Here is a 24,296-nt window from a genome sequence, read left to right on the forward strand (position 1 = left end):
TGCCTCAGCCTTCCAATTAGCTGGAACTACAGGCATACTACCACGTCTGGCTAATTTTTTTATTTATTGTAGATATGAGGTTTTGCCAAGTTGCTCAGGCTGATCTCGAACCCCTGGTCTCAGGCAGTCGTCTCACCTCTGCCTCCCAAAGTACTTGGATTACAGGCATGAGCCACCATGCCCAGTCAATGTCTTCCAATCATTGTCAGGCAAACTATATTACAAGTTTGGTTCCTTGTGCTGGTTGTTGAAGCACTATCTCTGAGCTCCAGAGCTACTCTTCTTTACTCTGTTGCGGGGCCCAAACTCTGCAGATTGCCAGCTGGTGGTGCCCTAAGAAAAGTTAACGATTGTCTTTAACACACACACATCATGCACCCCACACACACATACACATGCACACAGAAACCCACACCATACACACAAATCACTCACACACACACACAGACATCAGATACACTCAAACTGTCACTCAATGATATTAGACAAGTTTTTTTAAACTTGGATTTTAATTATGTACATAAATAGCAACATGAGAACAAAGAGTTCTAAGGCTTGTACATTATCTCTAGGTGAAAGGATTTCAGATTAGTTTGCTTGTAGGATGGCATCGCCCAAGAGAACAGAGGCCGAGTATAGTTTATTCTGAAGAAGAAAGTCAGTTTAATACATTCAATGCTGACTTCTCTGCCATTTTTCTGTAGAAATACGGATTTACTGTATGGCGTTTCCAATGTTTACCTATAACTAAAGGAAAAAAATAAGTAAACTGTGCTAGAAAAAATAAAAACAACTCAAAAATTTTGCATTATAAAAATTCTCTACATTTAAATAGACCATAAAAATATTTACATTACTGCTATATGATCATAAGAATCATGAGTCAGAGGGAAGTGTAATTATTCCCACTTTACAGATAATTAAACAGAGTCAGAAAGGTTTTGTGTTCCATCAATATATTCAGATTCTCAACTAGCTGTGTATCTGAGCATAATTACATACATGGATGGATGAGTAAATCAAAAATAAATGCCTAAATGGCACAGCACACACCAAATCTCTCCCCTTCTGAAGAGCAAACAACTACATTTTCATTTATATGCTGGAGAGCAAGATTTTATCACCCTCAGTCTGACGTATATAATTCCTCACATTCACCCTCATCATTCTTTACTGGAATGAAACACATATAAATTCAAAGACACACCAAGGACAAAGTGAGTCTTCTCTGAATTGTGTTTTTCCTAATTTTTAATAAATATATTTAGCAATTAGAGGTTTCTAAATATTTCAGAGGCCAGTGACTACTCATTTGATCTTTTAATATAAACCAAAATTTTTAAATTAAATATGTAAGTCACTAGGTTATCTTTCTATCTCAGTTTATTAATCTGTTTTTGGCTTCTCTAAGAATTGATAAATTGTTAAAAACTGAAGACAATTTATGTTAATAAGGATTAAATAGATCATCACAGTCCATACTAGGAATAATTAAACAACTAAAGAAGGAATGAAGTAGATCAATAAGTACTGACAGGGAAAGACGTAAACAATATGTTAAGTGCAAAAAGCAAGGTAATTCATTTATTCAGCATAACTAAACATAATACTGTCTATGAAGTACTCTTAACAAAAAATTGAACCTAAGTCTGAATAAGTCTTCAGATCCAACTATTAGTTTATGGGAAACAAGAGATAAACAGGATAACAGTTAATGGATATATTCAGTCATAACCAGAACATGAAAAATTATATTTTTCCCCTCACTTCAATCCCTGTAGAATGTGACTCTTGCCCAAATGGACTTAATTGATACCTACAGAACACTCCATCCAATGACCACAGAATATACATTCTACTCATCACTGCATGGAACGTGCTCGAAAATCGACCACATACTTGGCCATAAATCAAGCATAAACAAATTTGAAAAGATCGAAATTTTGCCATGCACCTTCTCGGACCACAGTGGAATAAAAACAAACATCAACACCAACAAGGTTCTTCCCAAACCCACAAAGACATGGACACTAAATAGCACGATGCTAAACAACTCCTGGGTCAATGATGAAATCAAAACAGAGATTAAAAGATACCTGGAAACAAATGAAAATGAAGAAACATCTTACCAAAATCTCTACTACCATGAAAGCTATAGTAAGAGGAGAATTCATATCTCTACAAATGCACATGAAGAAAATGAAAGGATCACAAATTAACAGCCTAACAAGTCACCTAAGGAAGCTGGAAAAGCAAGACCACAAAAACCCTAACTTCAGCAGAAGAATCCAGATCACCAAAATAAAAGCCCAAATCTGGGACATAGAAGACAAAGAGATAATACAAAAAAATCAATGAAACAAAAAGCTGGTTATTTGAAAGGATAAACAAGATCAATGGTCCCCTAACTGGACTGACCAAGAAAAAGAGAGAAAAAACCCAAATAAACACAATCAGAAACACAAAAGATGAAGTCACATCTGACCCTGAAGAAATACAAAAGATCATTAGAGACTACTATGTACACTTGTATGGAAACAAATTTGAAAACCTTAAGGAAATGGAGGACTTTCTGACATCACACAACCTACCTAGGTTGAAACAAGAAGAAATTGAGACCCTAAATAGACCAATAACAATCAAAGAAACTGACTATGTAATAAGAAAACTACCCACAAAAAAAAGCCCTGGATCAGATGGCTTTCCAGCAGAATTCTATAAAACATTTAAGGAGGAGCTGATATCAATCCTACTGAAAGTATTCCAGGCAACTGAGAAAGATGGAAACCTCCCCAAATCATTTTACGAAGCTAACATCACATTGATACCCAAGCCAGGTAAAGATCCAACAAAGAAAGAGAAGTACAGGCCAATATCTTGGATGAACATAGATGCTAAAATTCTCAACAAGATCCTAGCAAACCGGATTCAACAACACAACTCAAAAATCATCCATCGTGACCAAGTAGGCTTCATCCCTGGGATGCAAGGCTGGTTCAACATTTGCAAGACCATAAATGTAATTAAATACATCAACAGACGTCAAAGCAAAAACCACATGATTATATCATTAGATGCAGAAAAAGCTTTTGATAAAATCTGGCACCCCTTCTTGATAAAAACCCTCGAACATCTAGGCATATGTGCAACATACTTCAAAACAGTAAAAGCCATCTGGAGAAACCCACAGCCAGCATACTCCTAAACAGACAAAAATTGGAACCATTTCCCCTGAAAACTGGAACAAGACAAGGATGCCCACTCTCACTCCTCCTGTTCAATATAATATTGGAAGTCCTGGCTAGAGCAATTAGAAAAGAGAAGCCAATCAGGGGAGTATCCAAATAGGAAAAGAGGAAGTCAAGCTCTCTCTCTTTGCAGACGACATGACTGTATACCTTGAAACCCCAAGAGAATCTATTAAAAGCCTCTTTGCACTGATAAAGGACTTCGGCAAAGTCCCAGGGTATAAAATAAATGTGCAAAAAACAATCACATTTCTATACACCAATAATAAACAAACAGAAACCCAAATAAAAACCATAATTCCATTCACAATAAACACAAAAAGAATTAACTACCTTGGCAACTTCCTAACCAGAGATGTGAAAGACCTTTACAATGAAAATTACAAAACACTGCTCAAAGAAATCAAAGATGACACAAACAAGTGGAAAAATATCCCATGCTCATGGATTGGAAGAATCAACATTGTGAAGATGTTCATCTTACCTAAGGCAATCTACAGATTTAATGCAATACCCATCAAATTATCAGCAACATTCTTCTCAGATCTTGAAAAAATAATACAGGGATTCATATGGAAACACAAATGACCAAGAATAGACAGAACAATCCTCAGCCAAAAAAAACAAAGCAGGCGGTATCACAATACCAGACTTTAAACTTTACTATAAAGCTACAATAATCAAAACAGCTTGGCATTGGTACAAGAACAGGCATATAGACCAATGGAATAGAATTGAGATTCCAGAAGCAAAACCTCAATTTCTCAACCAACTCATCTTCGACAAAGCCTCCACCACCCACCACTGGGGAGAGGAGAACCTATTCAGTAAATGGTGCTGGGAAAACTGGTTGACTACATGCAGAAGATTCAAACAAGACCCCTATCTATCCCCATACACAAAAATTAACTCTAAATGGATCAGAGACCAAAATGTAAAACCTCAAGAAATAAGAACTTTAGAAAATGCAGGACACACCCTTATAGAAGTTGGAACTGGCATTCAATTCCTGAACAAAACCTGAAACGCACGGGCCGTAAGAGATAAGATAGGCAAGTGGGACCTCATTAAACTGACAAGCTTCTGCAAAGCCAAAGAAACCATCAAGAGAGCAGGGAGACAGCCTACAGACTAGGAAAAAATATTTGCCAACTCCCATGTATGACAAAGGCCTAACATCTTGGATCTACAAGGAACTCAAACGTGCTGAAAAGAAAACAACAAACAACCCCATTACAAAGTGGGCAAGATATGAACAGACACTTCTCAAAAGAAGATATACGAGTGGCCAACAGACACATGAAGAAATGTTCAAGCTCACTAATCATCAAGGAAATGCAAATTAAAACTACACTGAGATACCACTTAACTCCAGTCAGAGTGGCAATTATCAATAACTCAAAAAATAACAAATGCTGGAGAGGATGTGGAGAAAAGGGAACGCTTCTATACTGCTGGTGGGAGTGTAAACTAGTGCAGCCTGTGTGGAAAGTAGTGTGGTGATTCCTAAAAGCTCTTAAAATCGACCTTCCATATGACACCGCAATCCCCCTACTGGGAATATACCCTGAAGAACTCAAATCACTCTATAAAAAAGATACCTGCACACATATGTTTATCGCAGCATTGTTCACAATAGCAAGATCATGGAACCAACCATGCTGTCCATCAAAAGAGGACTGGATTAAAAAAATGTGGTACATATACACAATGGAATATTACGCAGCCATCAAAAATAACAAAATCATGAATTTTGCAGCAACCTGGATGGAATTAGAGTTTATAATACTGAGTGATCTCTCACAGAAACAAAGATCTGAGTAGCACATGTTCTCACTCATAAGTGGACCTTGAACAACTATCGTAATACTATAAGAAAAGGATTGACAGTGACAAGAAACTATGGTGGGGCAGGGAGGTGGGATTAACAGTAGTCAATATCTGTCTGGGGATGGGGTGGCACACCTCATCAACAAGGGTACCTGCACAACACATATTTGTATACCTAACCCTTAACTGTACCCCACAATTTTAAAATAAAAAATATGTCTAAAAATTTTTTTAAAAATAAAAAAATAAAAAATGACACCTCCTCCAATAAAGATCTAAAAAAATAAAGAATGAAATCAAAGAGTTGTATTACAGCAACCTGAACTCTGGTCTAAAATGACTTTGAAAACTGAAATGGATATTTACCTAGTTTCCCTTTATTCTATGTCTCATTCATTGTCTCTGTGGAGAAATACAACCATATTCAATGTAAAAACTGACTATTCACCTTCTAAATCCTCCTTTTAATGGCACATCAAATGCATATCTGTACCCACTTTCCAGAGATGCTGATGCTCAGGTGGGGCCTAGGCCTTTGCTTTTTCACAAGTTCCCTGGCTAATTTGTTTGTATCTGAAAACTATTGGCTTTGTGTTACTACATGAAGAGCTGTGATGTAAAAGAGGAACTGTATTTGTTTTCTGTGACTACTGTGTAGGAGTCACAAGGAGACACAGTTTCGCTTAGTAGAAGAAATAGCTTCCTAAAAACCAGAATTATCCAAAGATGGCTAACCCCATGGGGTAAGTTTCCTATCTGTGGTGGTGTAAAAGGAGGAACACACAGGGCTACAGGGTAGTTGGCTTGAGACTGAGAGTTGGGCCAGAGAACCGCTCTCAAATTCTAAGTTTATATGACTCTCTGGGTCTCCAAAAATGTGAAGAAAGGTTGAAAAAGAAAACTTCAAAGCCAGAGTTTTCATAAATTTTAAACATGACTTATAATAAATGTAACACTAATGCTTTAAAAAATTGTGATGATAAAAAAACTCATATTCATTGCAGAAATTTTTAAAAATACAGAAAGTTATAAAGAAGAAAACTGTAAAAATCATGCTACTACCAAAACATATACACTTACATTTTCTGTTGTATCTCCCAATCTTTTCCCCTCTAAAAAATGTGATACCACCTTTTATTTCCCATTTAACAATAATTGTGCACATACTCCCATGCAATTAAATACTGCTGAAACAGAATAATATTCCCATTTATGGATATACCATAATTAAACCATTTTCCTGTAGTTGCATATTTAGGTTGTTTCCAAATTCAATACAATATTCTAATTACCAAGAAATCCCAAGTGTTACTATGCAATTTTTAATACAGACACAAAACAACTCATGTTTTTGTGCTTAGCAAGCACTCCGTGAGTAAATATTGGACAAGTGAAAATGGTGAATTGAGTATAAGACCAGAAGAAATCTCACTGATTTTCTGACTTCTTCTGATATCCTAAATGTCTGTAACCTCAGATTATTCAATCTTTAAAGAAGGAATAATTATACCTAACAATAACTAAATAAGAAAGTCCCTGTCATTTAAGGTAATATCCCTACATAATCATGAGCTTCTCGGAAACAGTCATGTATTCAACAAGTGTTTATTGAGTACTAGATGAATAAAATGTGCTTACTAGTAAAGTGTTGTCTGAACAAAAAATAAACCTAAGAAACAACAGCACTTTTCAATTGTTTGAAAATAGATTTGTAGACAAATCCCTACTGTCTGGTTCTAGCTTGTCTAAAAAAACTCAGATACATTGTTGGAACAAACAAAATTAAATAAGTCATGGCACTTTAGCCTAGAAATTAAAGATGGAATAAAATATGACCCTTCTGCATGTTTCCAACTCAAGTTGAAAATACTATGATTAATTTTATTAAATTAATAAAGAGAAGTCATTTCAGCTGGCTCTATAATGCTGAAAATAACCAGAGTTTTCTTGTTCTTTACCTGATGAAAATGGGCAGAGCATAGAGTTTTCTACTTATTTCCGGGTGAATTCTTCACATTTCCTGCCTTGTAAAACAAAAATAAGAGTTTAATGCAGTTGGAAAAGAAATAGTGAAACTCCTCAAAGTGTCTTTAGCATTTGGCTGAATACAAACATTAAATATTATTATTTTTGTGTGGGAGCCAAGGCATTTTACTGAGGGGTTGTTGAAGAAATAAGATCCTATGTTCTTGCAGGTGCCAACCATTAAATATTATTATACTGCAAAGTGATCCATTTCTCAGTAAACCAAAGAAATTCCTAGGGCTCCCTGAGGGCCCTGCTGTAGAGAGTGACCTGGGCACAGAGAGCAGGAAATAAAGTTCCATTAATCCTCATTACACAGATTGGGCCAAACAGTTGATTCTATTTTAAAAAATCAAAACAATAGTGAAAAGATTTCTTATTTCCTGAAAGAGGAAGGTATACTACTTCATGCTGCTGTCACTGTTAAAGAAGGCTTTCCACCTATAAGAAGACTTCTTGTAGGTATTCCATTCCATGCATTAGCCACCATTATCTACTGTAGGGACAATCTACAAAACATGTTTACTCTGAAAGAAGTTAGAATCAGACCACACCCATTCTGCCTGGCCACCATCCGGGAACATGTAATTAGGTCATGTCATCCATGAGAAGTGGTGTAGGAAAGTTTCTAGTGGGAAAAGTTCATGTTAAGGCCTTTCTTTCTACAGGTTTTTAATACTGTAGTTCTGAAAACATGTTCATAAGACCTGCTTTATGCCAGAGCTTCAAGCTCTCATGAGATGGCAGCCTGAAAAACACTAGGTTACAGCTGGGCGGGCAACAGGGCTATGATTCTGTGGTCTAGACTTGCCCCGGGTTCTTCTGGTGGCCCTCTCTCCGAGTTATTCATGGGTGAAAGAAGGTAAAAAGGTGAGAAAGCAGGAGCAAGTGACTAATGCTGTGGTTTCTAGGCAACTTTGAGGTTCACTGGAATGGTTGAGAACCAGTTTATAAGTATTGCTTTATACCCATTGTCCCAGCATAATTAACAGTGTCCCATTTCACTCTCAAAGCTATCCTGGTTTGGACGATAAATTATTAGGTCACCACATCCACTTGATGTTGTAGTCTTGAGGAACAAGCCCATATGCATTGCTTGGTGGATCAACAAACGATACTCAGGTCTATTTGACACACTGAACAGAGCACTGCAGGACTCAGCACCTGTGCCCTTATTCTCCTCCCCCAGAGCCACCCCTAACCCCTGCCCCCAAACATGCATACACGAGTGAACACACATACACACACACACACACACACACACACACACACACACACACACACACACACTACAACACAGCTCCAAAGGCCTTTTTGCTGTTGCTTGAACTTGCCAAACTTCTTACTGTGACAAGACTTTTGCAAAAGGCACAGCTTGACCAAGACTGGTCAATCCTGATTTTTGCTAAATAAATATTATTCATCCTTTAGATCAAAGTTTTCGTTGTACGCAGCCCATCAATTTAGGTTACATCCTTTTGTTCACTTTCATGGCACCCATGTACTTCCTGATTTGTATAATGACTTTTCCTGTCTGAATTCTTCCTTACTCTGTAAGCTTCATGAGGGCACACTATCACTAGGGCCTCCTAGCACATAGTATTCAAGTATTCACTATAAACATATGGAGTGGCATAGAACCTAGAGATCTGACGAGTGTCCAAAAAAGGTTTGGGTGTGTGATTAATGAAGAACAAGAAGAGAGAAAAAGAGGTTTATCCACTATACAATTCATCCATGTAACAAAAAGCCACTTATACCCCTAAAGTTATTGAAACAAAATTAAATGAAGTAAAAGTGGTTTATGAGGGCGAGTGAGAGAACCACGCCCAATAATTGGATCTGGCATAAAAACAAAGTGGTTCTGTACCTAATTAAATATATTTCAGGTCTGAATTAACACAAATGCTTTTCAAATACTCATATTTGACACATACACATTTTTTGAGTTGGGATCTCACTCTGTCACCCAGGCTAGAGTGCAGTAGTATGATCATGGCCCACTGCAGCCTTGACCTCCTGGGTTCAGGTGATCCTTCTGGCTCAGCCTCCCGAGTAGCTGGGATTAAAGGTGTGTGTCACCATGCTCAGCCAACTTTTTTTTTTCTTTCTTTTGATGTCTTGCTATGTTGCTCGGGCTGGTCTCAAACTCCTGGGCTCAAGCAGTCCTCTTGCCTAGGCCTCCCAAAGTGTTGGAATTATGGGCATGAGCCACCATGCCCAGCCATGATATTCTCATATATTCTACTATCCATAATCACCAGTACCTCAATCTCAAAAAATAAGATGCTAAATTCATAAACTTTTAAATCATTTAGACAATAAGAAAATGAGCACACAAAAACCTTCTGATTGAAGAAAAACAATTTTGTTGCTAGGATAATTTTCTTGTTTGGTTACATATCACTTATAGTATAACAAAATATGACAGTCCAGTATCTCACTAGAAAAATACTGAGACCATCAACCCACCCTATTACAAATCAGACTTCTTTTGGCAGAGAACAAACGCCATGAACTCAGAGAAAACAACATTCTGACTTCAAAAGGCAGTTCACGACTGAGCACAAGCCAGAAATCTTTTTTTTTCCATTTTCAGACAGTTTTACTTAAAATATTTTATACCTCATTCTCCTTTTAATCTGATTTTAATACATATCTAGTTTCACTTTTTAAATTTATTTTCTTACTACGTCCATGACTATGAATGACAATTTCTTTTTTTTTTTGTCTTTCTTTTCTTTTTTTGAGTCAGAGACTCACTGTCACCCAGGTTGGAATGCAGTGGCACCCATCACAGCCACCAACCTCACACCTCAACCTGCTGGGCTCAGGTGATTCTTCCACCTCAGCCTTCCAAGTTGCCGGAACTATAGGCACATGCCACTATATCAGTTAATTTTTTTAAATTGTAGAGATGAGGTCTCATCATGTTGCCCAGGCTGGTCTGGAAACCCTGGGCTTATGCAATCCTCTCACCACCACCTCCCAAAGTGCTGGGATTACAGGCATGAGCCACAGTGCCTGGCCATGAATAATAACTTCTGTTAGCAAAATTGAAACATTTTTTAAAAAATCAAAACACTGACTTCCAATTAGTATGAACTGCCACGTGAAGGGAGATTACCAGCTAAACCTTTGAGGTACAGCAGCCTACTGAAATGTCTGAGTCCCTCACCAGTTGAATTATTTTCAGCAATTACTTGACTTCTCCAAAATGCAGTTTCCTCACTTGCAAAATGGGGATAATAATAGAAACTGCCTCAAAGACTCTTCCTAGAGCTTTGTGTGTGGGGCCAAGCTCATAGGAAGTGCTCAATAAATTACCTGCTAAAGACCCCAACAAAATTCTAGCTCACTGGATGGGGTAGGCAGAATAATGTTCCCCAGCCCCCAAAGATGTATGAGTCCTAATTCTAGAACCTATGATTATGCTGCCTTACATGGCAAAGGGAAATTGAAGTCACAATGGAATTAAGTTTGCTAATCAACTGCCCTAAACTAGCAAGATTTTTCTGGAGTATCTGGGTGGGCCCAATCAAATCACGAGTGCTTATAGTCTAAGAGGGAGGTAGAAGAAGGGGTCAGGGAGAGGAAAGTTGAAAATGACTTGCTCAGATTTGCTCTGAAAACAGAGGAAGGAAGCTGGGAACGGCCCTCGGCTGACAACCTGCAAAACAGACCTTGGTCCTACAACCTCAAGGAACTCAATTCTGTCAACAATCTAAATGAGCAGGAAAGAAATTCTCCCATAAAGCCTCCAGAAAGGAATGCAACCCTGCTGACACCTTGATTTAGTATTGGACTTCTGACCTGCTGAGTTAAGATAATAAATTTGTATTACTTTCAGCCTGTATATTTGCAGTCATTTGTTTCGGTAGCAACAGAAAACTAAAACTATTATATAAGGACTCCTGACTATGGGGTATGGTTCCATTTTCTATCAGGAGACATTATCTTCTCAGGCAGAAGCGAAAATGTGCAGTGTCACATGAGCTGTGGTTGATGACTATCATGTGCTAGAGTCCGTCCATTTATGTGTTCCTCACATGGATAACCTTATTTAGTCCTCAAAACAGTCCCAAGAAGTACATGCCCAGTTAGTGTCCAGGGCACTGTAGTAAATTCCCAAGATTTCAAGGCTAGTAAGAGGCAGAGTCAAGTAGGTGCCTGGTACACTCGGCTCCTCTTAGCCCACCCTCTTAGTCTCTGGGCCACACTGTATCCTGCCAGCTAATACCAAAAGTGCATGCCTTTCTGAAGAGAAGATGACTTTTTCTATTTCAGGATATTTCTATTTATTTTGCTAAGTAATGGTGTTTACAGAAAAAAAGAAAAATCATTGCCTAATACTTGTGTTTCTTAGAATTTCAGACAGCAAAAACTACAAAGGGTACAAATTCAGAACAACTTTAGCTTTATGGAAAGCCTATCATACTGTCCTTATTTTTTAAAAAATTTTATAGCAGTAAGAACACTTGACATGAGATCTATCCTCTTGACAGATTTTTTTTTTCTTGAATTGGAGTCTCACTCTATCGCCCAGGCTGGAGTGCAGCCTCGACCTGGTGTACAATACAGTATTGTTATCTACAGCAGGGAGGCCACTGACTGATAGTCTGTTAGGAACTGGGCCTGTTATGAACTGGGCCGCACAGCAGGAAGTGAGCAGCGGGTGAGCTCCACCTCCTGTCAATCAGCAGTGGCCTGCCCACTTCCATCTGAGTCTAGTTTTTAAAAAAAAATGATGAGCTGTATATTTCATTATATATTACAATGTAAACATAATAGAAATAAAGTACACAATAAATGTTATGTGCTTGAATCATCCCAAAACCATCCCTGTCCCACATCTGTGGAAAAATTATCTTCCATGAAACCAGTCCCTGATGCCAAAAAGGTCGGGGACCGCTGATCTACAGGTACAACATCGTACAACAGATCTCTAGAATTTACTCACCTTACTTGCCTAAAACTTTATACCCATTGATTAGCAATTCCCCATTTTTCCCTCCCCTGAGCCCTTGGCAACACACCACTCTATTCTCTGCTTCTATGAGTTTGACTATTTGAGATACCTCGTAAATGTGGAATCATATGGTTTTTGTTTGTGACTAGCTTATTTTAAAGATGTTTTTTTTTTTGAGTCGGGGTCTCACTCTGTCACCCAGGCTGGAATGCAGTGGCACCATCACAGCTCACCACAGCCTCGCCCTCCTGGGTTCAGGTGATCCTTCCGCCTCAGCCTCCTGAGTAACTGTGACTACAGAGGCGTGCCATCACACTTTCCTAACTTTTTTATTTGATTTGATTTTTTTTCCATAAAGATGAGCTCTCACTATGTAACCGAGACTGGTCTCAGACTTCTGAGCTCAAGCAATCCTCCCATCTTGACCTCCCAAAGCACTGGGATTACAGGCGTGAGCCACCATGCCTGACCAAAGACAAACATTTATTTTAAAATCACATAACTTACTTTCAGCTAAACTTTCCCATGTTTAGAGGGCTGAGGAATTTCTAATGGAGAAAGAAAAAGCACAGCATGTTTACTCAGGGTGGTGGCTGCTGCTTCCCTTTCATTTCCCTGCTGAGCCAGCAAGGGCCTGAATACAACTATTAAAAGCTCAGTTTTAAAAGTTCTGCTCAGCTTTCATGTTGGTAACAAGTTTATGTTTCTTTATGTATTTTCCTGCCCTTTTAATAATTATTGTTGGCCTTTAACAGTCATTCCACAGTTGTTTGACAGTCACTTGCTGCATTTTTAGAAAACCTAGTGAAAAACTAAAATATGACGTTTACTGAGACATACTGCTATGTTTAGCTAGTTAGAAGACAACACTAAAAGAGCCATCTGTAACCCTAAGGACCGACACCCACAACTGGCCTCCATTCATGATACTCAGAACTTGGGCTGAGACTATTCTAAAAGGGTTTCACATTAGCAATGGACAATCAGTAAATATTTCATGTTTTTATTATGCTCCTAGAGTCAAAGAGTGAAAGCCATAATGGAAAAGATAAATAAATCAACTACATGAAGAACTTCTGATCCTCAAAAGACATCAAAACTGAAAATTGAGAGAAGACATCTGCAAACATATAACCAAAAAATTAATGTCTAGGAAAAAATTAAGAACCCTTATAAATCAGTAAGAAAGGGACAAATGACCTATACAAAAAATGACCAAAAGACATGAACAGACTTCAAAAAGAAAAAAAAAAATCAATAAACCTGTGAAAAGATGTTCAATCTCATTAGTAATCAGGAAAATGTAAATTAAAACCACTATGGGTCCTGGCATGGTGGTTCGCACCTGTAACCCCAGCACTCTGGGAAGCCAAAGTGAAAGGATTGTTTATTGCTTGAGTCCAGGAGTTCGAGACCAGCCTGGACAACATAGTGAGACCTTGTCTCTATAAAAAAAAAAAAAAAATTAGCCAAGCATGGTGTTACATGCCTGTAGTCCCAGCTACTCGAAAGGTTGAGGCAGAAGGATCACTTGAACCCAGGAGGCCAAGGCCGCAGTGAGCCATGATTGTGCCAATGCACTCTAGCCTGGGCAATAGCATGAGACCTCCCCCCCACTCAAAACAACAACAATGACAACACACAATGGGATGGGAAATTCTGGGAAAAGCCTGACATGCCAGACTACTGGGGTCATGTCAAAAAGACTCAGAATCAACTTCTACCAGAAAATGGGACAGTTTGAACTTTGATAAGGATGAGAACTGCAAAGCATTCAAATCCATCAAATATGTGTAGATCTAAAAATTCATAATGATATTTTTAAAGAAAAATTAATTGTTGATCTGAGGATGAGAGGCAACAAATTTATCATTTTTAAACCACACAAATAAGAGGAAAAAAGGCTGGGTGTGGTGGCTCAGACCTGTAATCCCAGCACTTCAGGAGGCAGAGGTGAGAGGATTGCCTGAGTCCAGGGGTTCAAGACAAGCCTGGGCAACTTGGCAAAATCTCTTCTCTATAATAAATAAAAAAATTAGCTGGGCATGGTGGTGCATGCCTGTGGTTCCAGCTACTTGGAAGGCTGAGGTGCGAGGATCACCTGAGCCCAGCAGGTCAAGGTTGTGGCGGCCATGAGTGTGCCACTGCACTCCAGCCTGGGCAACAGTGAGACTCCGACTCAAAAAAAGAGGGAAAAAAATCCAAGCATTCGTCCTATTTTTTCTATATAAATTATAACTGAGTAACTAAACAGATGAAGGGAAGACGTTCCTTATTAAAATATTTCAGCTACAGTGGCGGGAAACTATGTAGGGGGCAGGGAGGGGAAGGGAGGTGGGATTAACGGTAGTCAATATCTGTCTGGGGAAAGGGGGGCACACCTCATCAACAAGGGTACCTGCACAATGCATATTTGTATACCTAACCCTTAACTGTACCCCACAATTTAAAAATAAAAAATGTATTTAAAAAAAGGTACCCAAATTTACCTGTATGATGACCACTTATGTACCTAACAGTGAATTGTATTCCACTTCTTTAAAAATAAAAAATAAAGTGATTACTTTAAAAATAAAAAATTTTAAAAATTTTAAAAATTAAAAATAAAATATTTCAGTTAATACATGAAAATGAAAAATGAAAGTAGAATATCACCATTTTCCAACCCTCAAAGATTCAATGGGTCTAGGCATTGAGCAACAAGAGCTACTAACTCCAAAAAAAGCAAAACAAAAACCAGACTTATGTGCCTACTAGATCTACAGCCTTGCCAAAAGGATCAAACAGAAACTGGATCAAGTAGTTGCTGAATCCAGCTGCCAAATTTGTGGGAAACACAGAGACATGTTAAACTGCACCATAAATGTGTAATCGGTAAAACCCAAACTGTTAGAAACTCTATAGGTCAAACGTGCCAGGTTCTTTTAACAGATAAATTGTAAGGAAAATAAAATGATGGAAGGGGAGCTTGTAGGTTGAGAGACTTAAAAGGCAAACACACACACACACACACACACGGGTGAAAAGCATATGAAATAAAAAATAATGGCCAAGACTAAAGGGACAGAAACGAATATTTAGGTGAGAAAGCCATAAAGAAATAAAAGAAAGTTAGTACAATAAAAGTCAGAATAGTAGTTATTTTGGGAGGGAACTAGAGGACTGTGACTGGGATGGGCTACATGGAAGGGCTTCGGGTAAGGGCTGGCAAAGTTCTATTTTTTCATCCTAGGTGATGGTTTACAAGGGTGTTTGCCTTATAATAATTCACTTAGCTACAAAAAATTTAAAAATTGCTTAAAGAAAGCACATTATTGGGGTAGCTAGGGAAATCTGAACATGGGCTATTTTTAGATAATATTTATGTAAACAATGAAATGTTAACTTTCCTGAGTACAATAATGGTATTGTGATTTTAAAAGTGAATGTCCATGTTCTTTGGAAATACATGCTGAATTAGACATGGGTGGAAAGGCAATGATATACACAACTAATTCTTAAATGGTTCAAAAAAATAAAACATACATGTATGTGTGAATACCATGCATGTGCAAAAAGATAGATAAAGCATATGTAGCAACTGTTAATTAGTGAATCTAAGTGAAGGATATATTCACTGTACTAGTCGTGCAACTGATCTGTAGTTCTGAAATTTTTTCAAAATAAAAACTGAGAAGTAAGGTAAAGCCACATACATACCCACATCACAAGAAAAACTCTTTTAAAGCCACCAGACTGGCAAACATGGAAACAATTATTTGGTATCATCTAGTAAAACTAAAGATATGCAGACCCCATGAACCAGGAATTCTAGCCTAGAAAAACTCTCCACAAACCATGAAGCCATGCTGTGTGTATAATAGCAATATACTGAAAACCACCCAACTGGACATCAACATCAACATGGGTATTTTCCCACAAAGAAATAGTCTATGGCAGTGAAAATTGAATAAATTACCACCACACATGGCCCATAAACAAAATGTTAAAGGAACAAAGCAAGTTGCAAAATAGTATAAAGACTCCATCTAGATAAGCATTATATATATATATTATATATATAGTATGTATTTATATTATAAAGGCAAAAAAAGGCAAGCTCAAATACAGTGTTTTAGAATATATACATATATGGTTAAATTTAAAGTACAAAGTTTAAAGAATGAAAAACACAAAGTTTCAGATAATGGTTCCCTCTGGGCAGATAAGGGGCCCATGGAGGACTTGGAAAGCATTGGTAATTTCTTATTTTTAAAAGTAGATGGTTGACTGGCACATGTGTAGTCACTATATTGTTGGATTTTAAACTGCATAAATGTTATACATTCTTTTATCTTTAAAAAAAACAACCCTAGACCACACTTATGAGGACAATATTTCTGGATGCACCTATCTTTGCTTCACAAGTCTGACAAAGAGTTTTAGCTGAAGCAGAGAAATTCCCCTAAGTGACCAATGATGACAGATTGAAAGACTACCTTATCCAAACTTTATTAATGGAAGACTCAGTACAAACAGTTAGAATCAATTTTTAGAAGGGAGAAGGAATGTAGCAGAGCAGCAAAATGCCACAGACTTGTTTAGGGTACTTCCGAGTAATGAGTAATATAGTCCTGTGAAAAATAATGCAACTGAGAATTCAACCATCGTTCATACCACATTTCAGGGCTCTGTTTTAAACATACTGCCCACAATTTCTTTGACTATGCACAACCAAAAGCATTTACATCTGTTACATTGAAGCCTGACTTGAACACCAACTTCCAAACAAACTAAGAGACAAGCAAAAAAATCTCCCTCATGAAATGTTCCCTAATTCCCCTCAATGAAGTCAAGATGTTATCATCCAAAAATCTTACTTTTTTTCAGTGCCCATCTTCTGATACTTAACATGTTTTATCTTGTATTTTGATTGTATGTTTTTCTCATCTCCTTTACTAGATTATGACTTATTTGATAGTCTATGAAGAGAATATACTTAGTTCCAGGGCCCCAAAAGATTCCTGTTCCAGGGTAGCTTAAACTTTCGCTTTCATTAAAAACACACAAGTTGGGCTCGGTGGCTCAGGCTGTAATCCCGTGCCTTTGGGAGGCTGAGGTGAGTGGATTGCCTGAGCCTGTGGGTTTGAGACCCCCCCCCACCCCCAGGCAACTTGGCAAGACCTCATCTCTACACTAAACCAAAAAATTAGCCGGACTGGTAGCGCTCGCCTATAGTTCCAGCTACTTGGAAGGCTGAGGTGGAAGAATCGCCGGAGCCCAGCAGGTCGAGGCTGCGGTGGCCGGGAGCATGCCACTGCACTCCAGTCTGGGTGACAGAGTGAGACTCCAACGCAAAAGCAAAAAAACAAAAAACAAAAACCCCAAAACCCACAAAATCTAACTAAGGGGCTTAATAAAAAACAATAGTACTTCATTATCAAATAATTCCTGAAATTTAAGTATATTGAATCTTGATTTAATAGGGCCTTCTGCTTCTGCTATTTTTCCTTTAAAACTTGTAGTAAATGTTTAACATCGTCAAAATCAATGTTATTACCGTACATTGAGAACAGACAGCTGTCAGGAAAATTAAGCTTAGAGAGTAAATGAATGGGAAAAGTTCTCAATAGCTCTGAAGAGGACATGGGTATAAAACAGAGAAAGAAATGCAAACCAACCATGAGCTAATTAAAAGTCTTTACCACCCAACTCCAAAAAGACATCACATATAAATCTGAGTAGCTTTAATACCCAACATTTTAAAATCACAACCCATTGCTTCTGTACTGGGCTGAATTCTCAGAGCAGTCAGAGAACTCTGTTTCTAAGCAAAAGGCTCCCGTGGCCCCCACTTTATCTTTGGTGTGCGCATATGTCTGCATAGACACTATAGTGAGCACTCAGAGGCTCCTGGGGATCCCCCTTAGGCTTTGGTGTGCCTCCATCTGCAGTTATACCACAGTAAGTACCTGGAGTTGAAGCTGATTTAGTCTCACTTTCCACAGTTCCTTCTAGGACTGTGTACACTTTTCTTGACATTTTACTTCCTTGCCCATATTCAGTGTGGATTTGTTAAAAATGTTTTTAAACAGGAAAGAAAACTTCCATAGAAAATGTCAGAGAAGTAAAAATGAAACTACAAATGTTTATTCTTTAAAAGGGATTGCCACAGGACATTTGATATTGGTCTAGAACTTCCCACTCAAGAGCTAGTTTAAACAGGCTCAAGAGGAACTAATTCCTTTAGAAACCACCAGTATACAAATTTGCCTTAAGATTTCACTGTAAGATTATTTATGTAAACAATGAAGAGGGCTTAAATTTATTCTATGTTACTCCCAAATTCCAGTTCAAAGTCTTGGATTTTAATTTTAAGATAGTTATTTATATTTTTTAAAAGAGTATTTTCATTTAGAATAAATGGAGCAAAATGAAGTTCCTTCAGTGGCTGATGTACAAGGTAGTATAAGAACCCCAATTCTCCCTTAGCTGGCTATGCCTCTGAGTGCTTAGTGGAGACATGAAGCTTTATTCTAAACTCATTCTTCCTTATCAGGAGAAAGAAAGAATGTTCCAGCAAGCACTGGCAACATTTAATCAGCTATGTGGCTGCTAGAAGAGATGAAAGGTGACAAGTCCTTACAATTACACAACCTCCTCCCTCTGCTGCTCATCCACCAGACAGCATAGAGAACGTGGCCTGTAGCTGGTGGCTGGTCCCCAACACACCATGGCTCACGCCCTCAGCTGGGCCGAAAAGCCTGGGGGATAAACAGAAACAACAGTGCTAAAGGAAAGAAAAGACCTTATGATACGTGAAAAAGCAAGAGGAGGAGGATCTCAATTCTTTGTCTTTTTCCTGGGAGCATAGTATGCTCCCTTTGAATTCAGTTTTGATAAAATTTTCAGGTAACATGCTACACTTTGAGCAACCTATAAATATAATAGAATGGAATATATGGTCTAAGACTTTGGGGGAATGAATTTAATGGTCACCACTTATTTAGCCCTGCTGATAATAACCAAACTTTCAGAAGTTCTATTGCTCTTCCAATAATGATAACCAGAAGATAAGTGCTAGAGATGTAACTAGCAACAAACAGAAAAAGCAAGAAAAGCAATTGTTTTCAAGTATTTTACAAAATCCTAGAGAAACCACGTATTTAAACCAAAAGGAAGATAACGAAAAAGATGTTTCTTACCTTTTGAAAGTTTTCCTTCCATAAATCTTCCATGACTATGTATCCTCGTAAACCCCAATCATATAATCTCTCCCCACTGACCTTGAAACAAAATAGGAAAGATCTGTTCTATTCCACACATTACTGGTAAGGAAGAGAATTTTCTGTTTTCTTTTTTCCTGTTTTCCCAAAATCCTGTATTTATGCATATGACTACTACAGGAAGTCTTGGGATTACACATTACAATTGTATGATATAAACCAATAAAAAGATAGCAAGAATGAAAGATTAAGAAGAAAAAATAGTTGGTTGTATATAGTTATCTTTGGAAATAATTTGCTATAAATTACAGGTATATATTCTAAACTTTCAAAATTTCAAAGAAAAATGTAGGCAAACACATTTGCTGATATGGGAAATCCCTGAAAAATCAGACACTAAAAGAAGGTTTCTACCTATCACATCTAGCACCCTTCCTGGCACATTATAGTCAATCAAATTACATTTGCTAAGTTGAAAATCAATCATTCATTTTAGGGACTTAGATGAAAAATGGGTGAACCCACTTAAGATGTTCCCAGTTTTTCCAGGCCCCCAAATCTTTGAGTTTCTAGACGTAACCTGACTCAGAATTATTCCTCCAACATTCTGAGAGGCAGGCCCCCAGGTGAGAGAAAATACGCTTGCCCGCTTATGGCTAGCTGTCCTGAATTGCTAGAAATGTGTTTTCTTTTTGTAAATTATTAAGCTTTCCAAAAATATGATTCTAGTAATTTGATTAATAAAAGTGATTGAAGTTGATTACTCTTCCCCATGACAGTACTTCAAATTTCTAAAAGCAGTTATTTTCTTCCTAATTTGTACATAGGATTATGGTTTACAAATTCACTTTCACATGAATTATCTCTATCCTGTATAGCAACTCTATGTAGCAAGTAGACAAAGACAAAGGAAACATTCAGAGGCCAAGTATCTCATACAAGGTCATAGTGCTAGTAAATTCAGTGGTCCTTGCAACATGTTGACTTTTTACAGATTATATTCTTCCAGTTACTTCTACTGTTCTTAAAATTTATATGATATAATATATGATATGATATGTATGATTCTCAGACCCAGTGGTAGATATATTGAGCATTTACACATATATGGCACTGTTCTAAGTATCTGACATTTCTGAGAGGAAAATAACATTCTTCACCAATCTAAGGGTTTTCTTATCATACTTTTAGCTAAACATTACTAAATAGAAAACAGCACATAAAGCAATTAAGTAGCTTATCCAAAATGAAGGTAATCATAAAAAAAGAAAATTAGAATGGTGAAACAAACTAAATGACACTGAAACAATATCAGAAACTCTCTTTCAATCACTGATATTTGTTTTGCTTGGTTGTATAGTGGTTAAGTGATGTATATCATCAAACTTATCATTTTAACCATTTTTAGGTGTTCAATTCATTGGCAGTAAGTATATTCACAATGTCATTACAACTACCACCACTATTCATTTCCAGAACTTTTTCATCAGCCCAAACAGATCACTAATGTTTTTTGTATCTAATGAAAATGAAGTTAATTGTTTTGTTTTAGTTTGTTCTAGGTACAAAAGAAAAGACAAAACTCTTTCTCCCTTACTTTAAAAATAAATAAGAATGTCACCTGCACATAGACTACTTATGTAATCCTGACTTGTAGCCCACATCTCTATAATAAAGTTATAAATTTTAAAAAAATAGAAAAAAAGAAAAATAAATAAGAATGCAACTCAGATTTACATCCTACTATCTTGGCTGAGAATACAAAAGATGTTTTGCAACACAGGCTGTGGCATATAAGATTTAAAAAAAAAAAGACTCCCACTCTGCGGGCAGCCAAAATGCTTTTCAACCAGCAACCTCGCCCACCCTCCCCATCCCAGCCATTTAGTGTTTAAACCATAACAGACTGAGATGATGTCTAATTATTTTTATCATCTAGGGCAAGCAGACGTTAGTCACTGTTCCTGAGCTAGGACTGATACAGGGACAGGAGAATTAACTCCTTGCCTCCAGGACTGTTATAAACAGTATCAAGGCAATGCTGGAAAGATCTTATTGGCATTCGCCACCAAAGCCATCAGTCTCCCACAGTTGGCACCACTGAACTCTCACCTACAACTGTAGCCTGATCCGGGAATCTGGAATCAATTCTGTCATGAGAAATCCAGGGAGCTCAGTATTAGGTTGATCTGGCTCAGAGCCCGATTCTGGTGACTGCACTGCTGTCTCCTCCTGGGACTGGGTCTTCATGTGATATGGCAGTTCTGGCAAGTCCCTCTGTTCATAATTTGCCCAGGGTCTCAAACCCTAGAGCCAGTCTTGCTCTTGCAGTTTTCCAAGGGACTCTACGTCTGGAGGTCCACTCCACATATCACCTCTCTGAGGCTACCCCACTAGTCTACATCACTGGTTCTCAAACATTGTAGACATTAAAATCACCTGGAGGTTAATTATCCAGATTCTCCAACAAAAATAAAGAAATGAATATAAATAAAATCACCTGGAGGGCTTGCTAAACCACAGAGTGATGGCCCTTACCCTCAGAGTGTCTGATTCGGTTGGTCTAGGGTGGAGCCGGGGAATCTGCATTTCTAACAAGTTCCCAGGTAATGCTGTTGCTTTGAGAACCAGTAGTACAGCTTTACCCATGTTCCCTGCCACTGTGATCTACCTATTTGCCAGGAGACCATCAAGCTGAGGTTTAAAGGGTAAAGCAACCAATTTGAGAGCCCTAAAAAGGGCATTCCCAGCAGAGAGGATTATAGTCCCTGGAGTCTCTAGCAAGGAAGGCGAGGCTGGCACCAGTGCCAGGGAGAAGGTGTGGAGGTCAGAGAAGTCTGTGCCTACAACTCCAATAAGAGCAGGTTGTGACCAGACATGCCTAAACCTAGTGAGTGGCCTATAATTATCAGCTTTAAAATTTGAGTCTTTAGACTTCCATGTAAGTATGTAAGAAAGGTACCTTAAATATTCTTTGATTAATATTCAAATCAGTGTGCAAATTAGTGTTCAAATTCTCTGAATACTAGCATTATTGGAAGGAGGGCCAGAACTAAGGTTTACAGTGGAGAAAATCATTTAAATTTGCTGTATTTCATCTACACGTGCAAACAAATTTTAGTCTGGTGTTGTAAAAGCTGCAAAATAAAATTAAGCAGCAAACCCACACATATACAAGTAACCATGAGGGGTATCATAGCTTACTGGTCTATCTTACCTGGGCAAATGAGATGGCTTGTTGTGGATAATAGAGAGAAGCAGCTAATCCCATGAAGCCAGGCGGATACACCAGTTTCTTTATTTTTGAACCTAATAAATAAGAGGTTGTTATATACACCATCAGATGATTCATTATCCTTACCATCTCAATTTACCTTATACATTTAATACTGAATAAGATTTCTTTGCTCCTAAATTAAGAGAATGTACCTAATAATATCACACACACGAAAAAGAACCACTACTTTTGCACAGCTTTAATGAGATATCATTCACACAACTCACCCATTTAAAGTGTACAATTCAATGGCTCTTAGTGATTAACAGAGTTAATTAACAATAACATTAACAATAACCATAATCAACTTTAGAACATTTTCATCATCCCCCAAAGAAATCTCACACCCATTAGCAGTCATCTTCCAACTTTCCCACACACCTCCAGCCCTAGGCAAGCACTAATCTACTTTCTATCTCTATGGGTTTGCCTACTCTGGATATTTCATACAAACAGAATCATGTAACAAATATGTGGTCCTTTGTGACTGGCTTCTTTCACTCAGCACATGTTTTCAAGAGAACCACCCTTTCAAAGATAGCAGGAAAAAAAATTGTTTTGAAAACAAACAAACAAACCAGTGTTTTGGTTTCTAAGGTTTATGTTCTTTTACAGCAAACTGGTTTCCTATTTAAATACTAAATACAAGCGTCCTTTCCTCTCCTTTCTGCAACCTCATGAAAATAACAGTAAAAGAGACCAGGCAAGGTAGCTCACACCTGTAATCCTAGGTGGGAAGCCAAGGCAGGAGGATCACTTGAGGCCAGGAGTTTGAGACCAGCCTGGGCAACATAGCGAGACCCCATCTCTACAAAGCAAAACAAAACAGTAAAAGAATACAATACAGACTAATAAACCCATAACAAAGAGAAAGTGTGGAGGGGCCACTGGCAGATAAGAAGTAACAACCAATTTTCAGAAAATGAAGAGTGAACAGAAACAAAAGGACATACTGCCTAGATGTCTTGAGGAAGGGCTGCAGCATTGGAAGGAGCAGATCTGTCTCCAGGGAAGCTTTAGACCCACAGATGGCAGGTCTGTGGGGTGTGGACAGATCTCAGTCCTATGCACGGACCAGCTGACTCTTCCTTTCCCTACACCATCCCAGTGCAAAACTGCCCATGGCAAGAAAGTCACACCAGGTCAAATTGTTACACAGGGGCAGGGTATCACTAAAGAAACACCACGGACTGATTTCTTCTTGAGAACTGAGACGGTTGGGAGGGGTGTGTATTAGTGCCCACCAGTAAAGCCCGAAACATAGAGGAAAAAGACCAAGACGGGCAAGAAAGAAAAAATAACCCCACAGGAAATAAAGGAACTTCAAAACAAAACTAAACCTGTTATTAAGTATCATCAAGTAAGTCCAAAAAGTTACTATATTAAAAGAAGAATTCTATGAAAAAAAGGAACAGTCAGAGAACAAGAGCTCTTGAAATTACCAAAGTAAAAAATTTCAAAAAAACAAAATAAAATAACCAAGAAAACATCAAACATATATAGGAACCAGGTGTGGTGGCTCACACCTATAATCCCGGCATTTTGGGACGTAGAGGCGAGAGGATTGCCTGAGCCCATGGGTTTGAGAACAGCCTGGGCAACTCGGCGAGACCTTGTCTCTACAATAAATCAAAAAAATTAGCCGGGCATGGTGGTACGTGTCTGTGGTTCCAGCTACTTGGAAGGCTGAGGTGGAAGGATCATCTGAGCCCAGCAGGTCGAGGCTGCAGTGGCCATGAGCA

General features: G+C 38.0%; 1 protein-coding gene across 3 annotated transcripts in view; it reads right to left on the reverse strand.

The window, feature by feature from the left end:
* Window positions 1-490: 490 nt before the first annotated feature.
* APOO (apolipoprotein O) overlaps window positions 491-24,296 on the reverse strand; it is a 60,971-nt gene continuing 37,165 nt past the window's right edge. For 2 of the 3 annotated variants that reach the window (XM_008063979.2, XM_008063980.2), the window contains 4 exons: window positions 22,495-22,586; window positions 19,257-19,337; window positions 7,037-7,102; window positions 491-747 (listed from right to left, as the gene is read on the reverse strand). In XM_008063979.2, coding sequence (XP_008062170.1) covers window positions 7,067-7,102; window positions 19,257-19,337; window positions 22,495-22,586 — 209 coding nt within the window. In that variant the 3' untranslated portion in view covers window positions 491-747; window positions 7,037-7,066. The remainder of the gene's footprint in view (window positions 748-7,036; window positions 7,103-19,256; window positions 19,338-22,494; window positions 22,587-24,296) is intronic. The other variant, XM_021715503.1, reaches the window with a different exon arrangement.

The sequence above is a fragment of the Carlito syrichta genome, unplaced genomic scaffold (genome assembly GCF_000164805.1).
Source record: "Carlito syrichta isolate Samal-C Ts95f unplaced genomic scaffold, Tarsius_syrichta-2.0.1 Scaffold307171, whole genome shotgun sequence".
Lineage (NCBI taxonomy): Eukaryota > Metazoa > Chordata > Mammalia > Primates > Tarsiidae > Carlito > Carlito syrichta.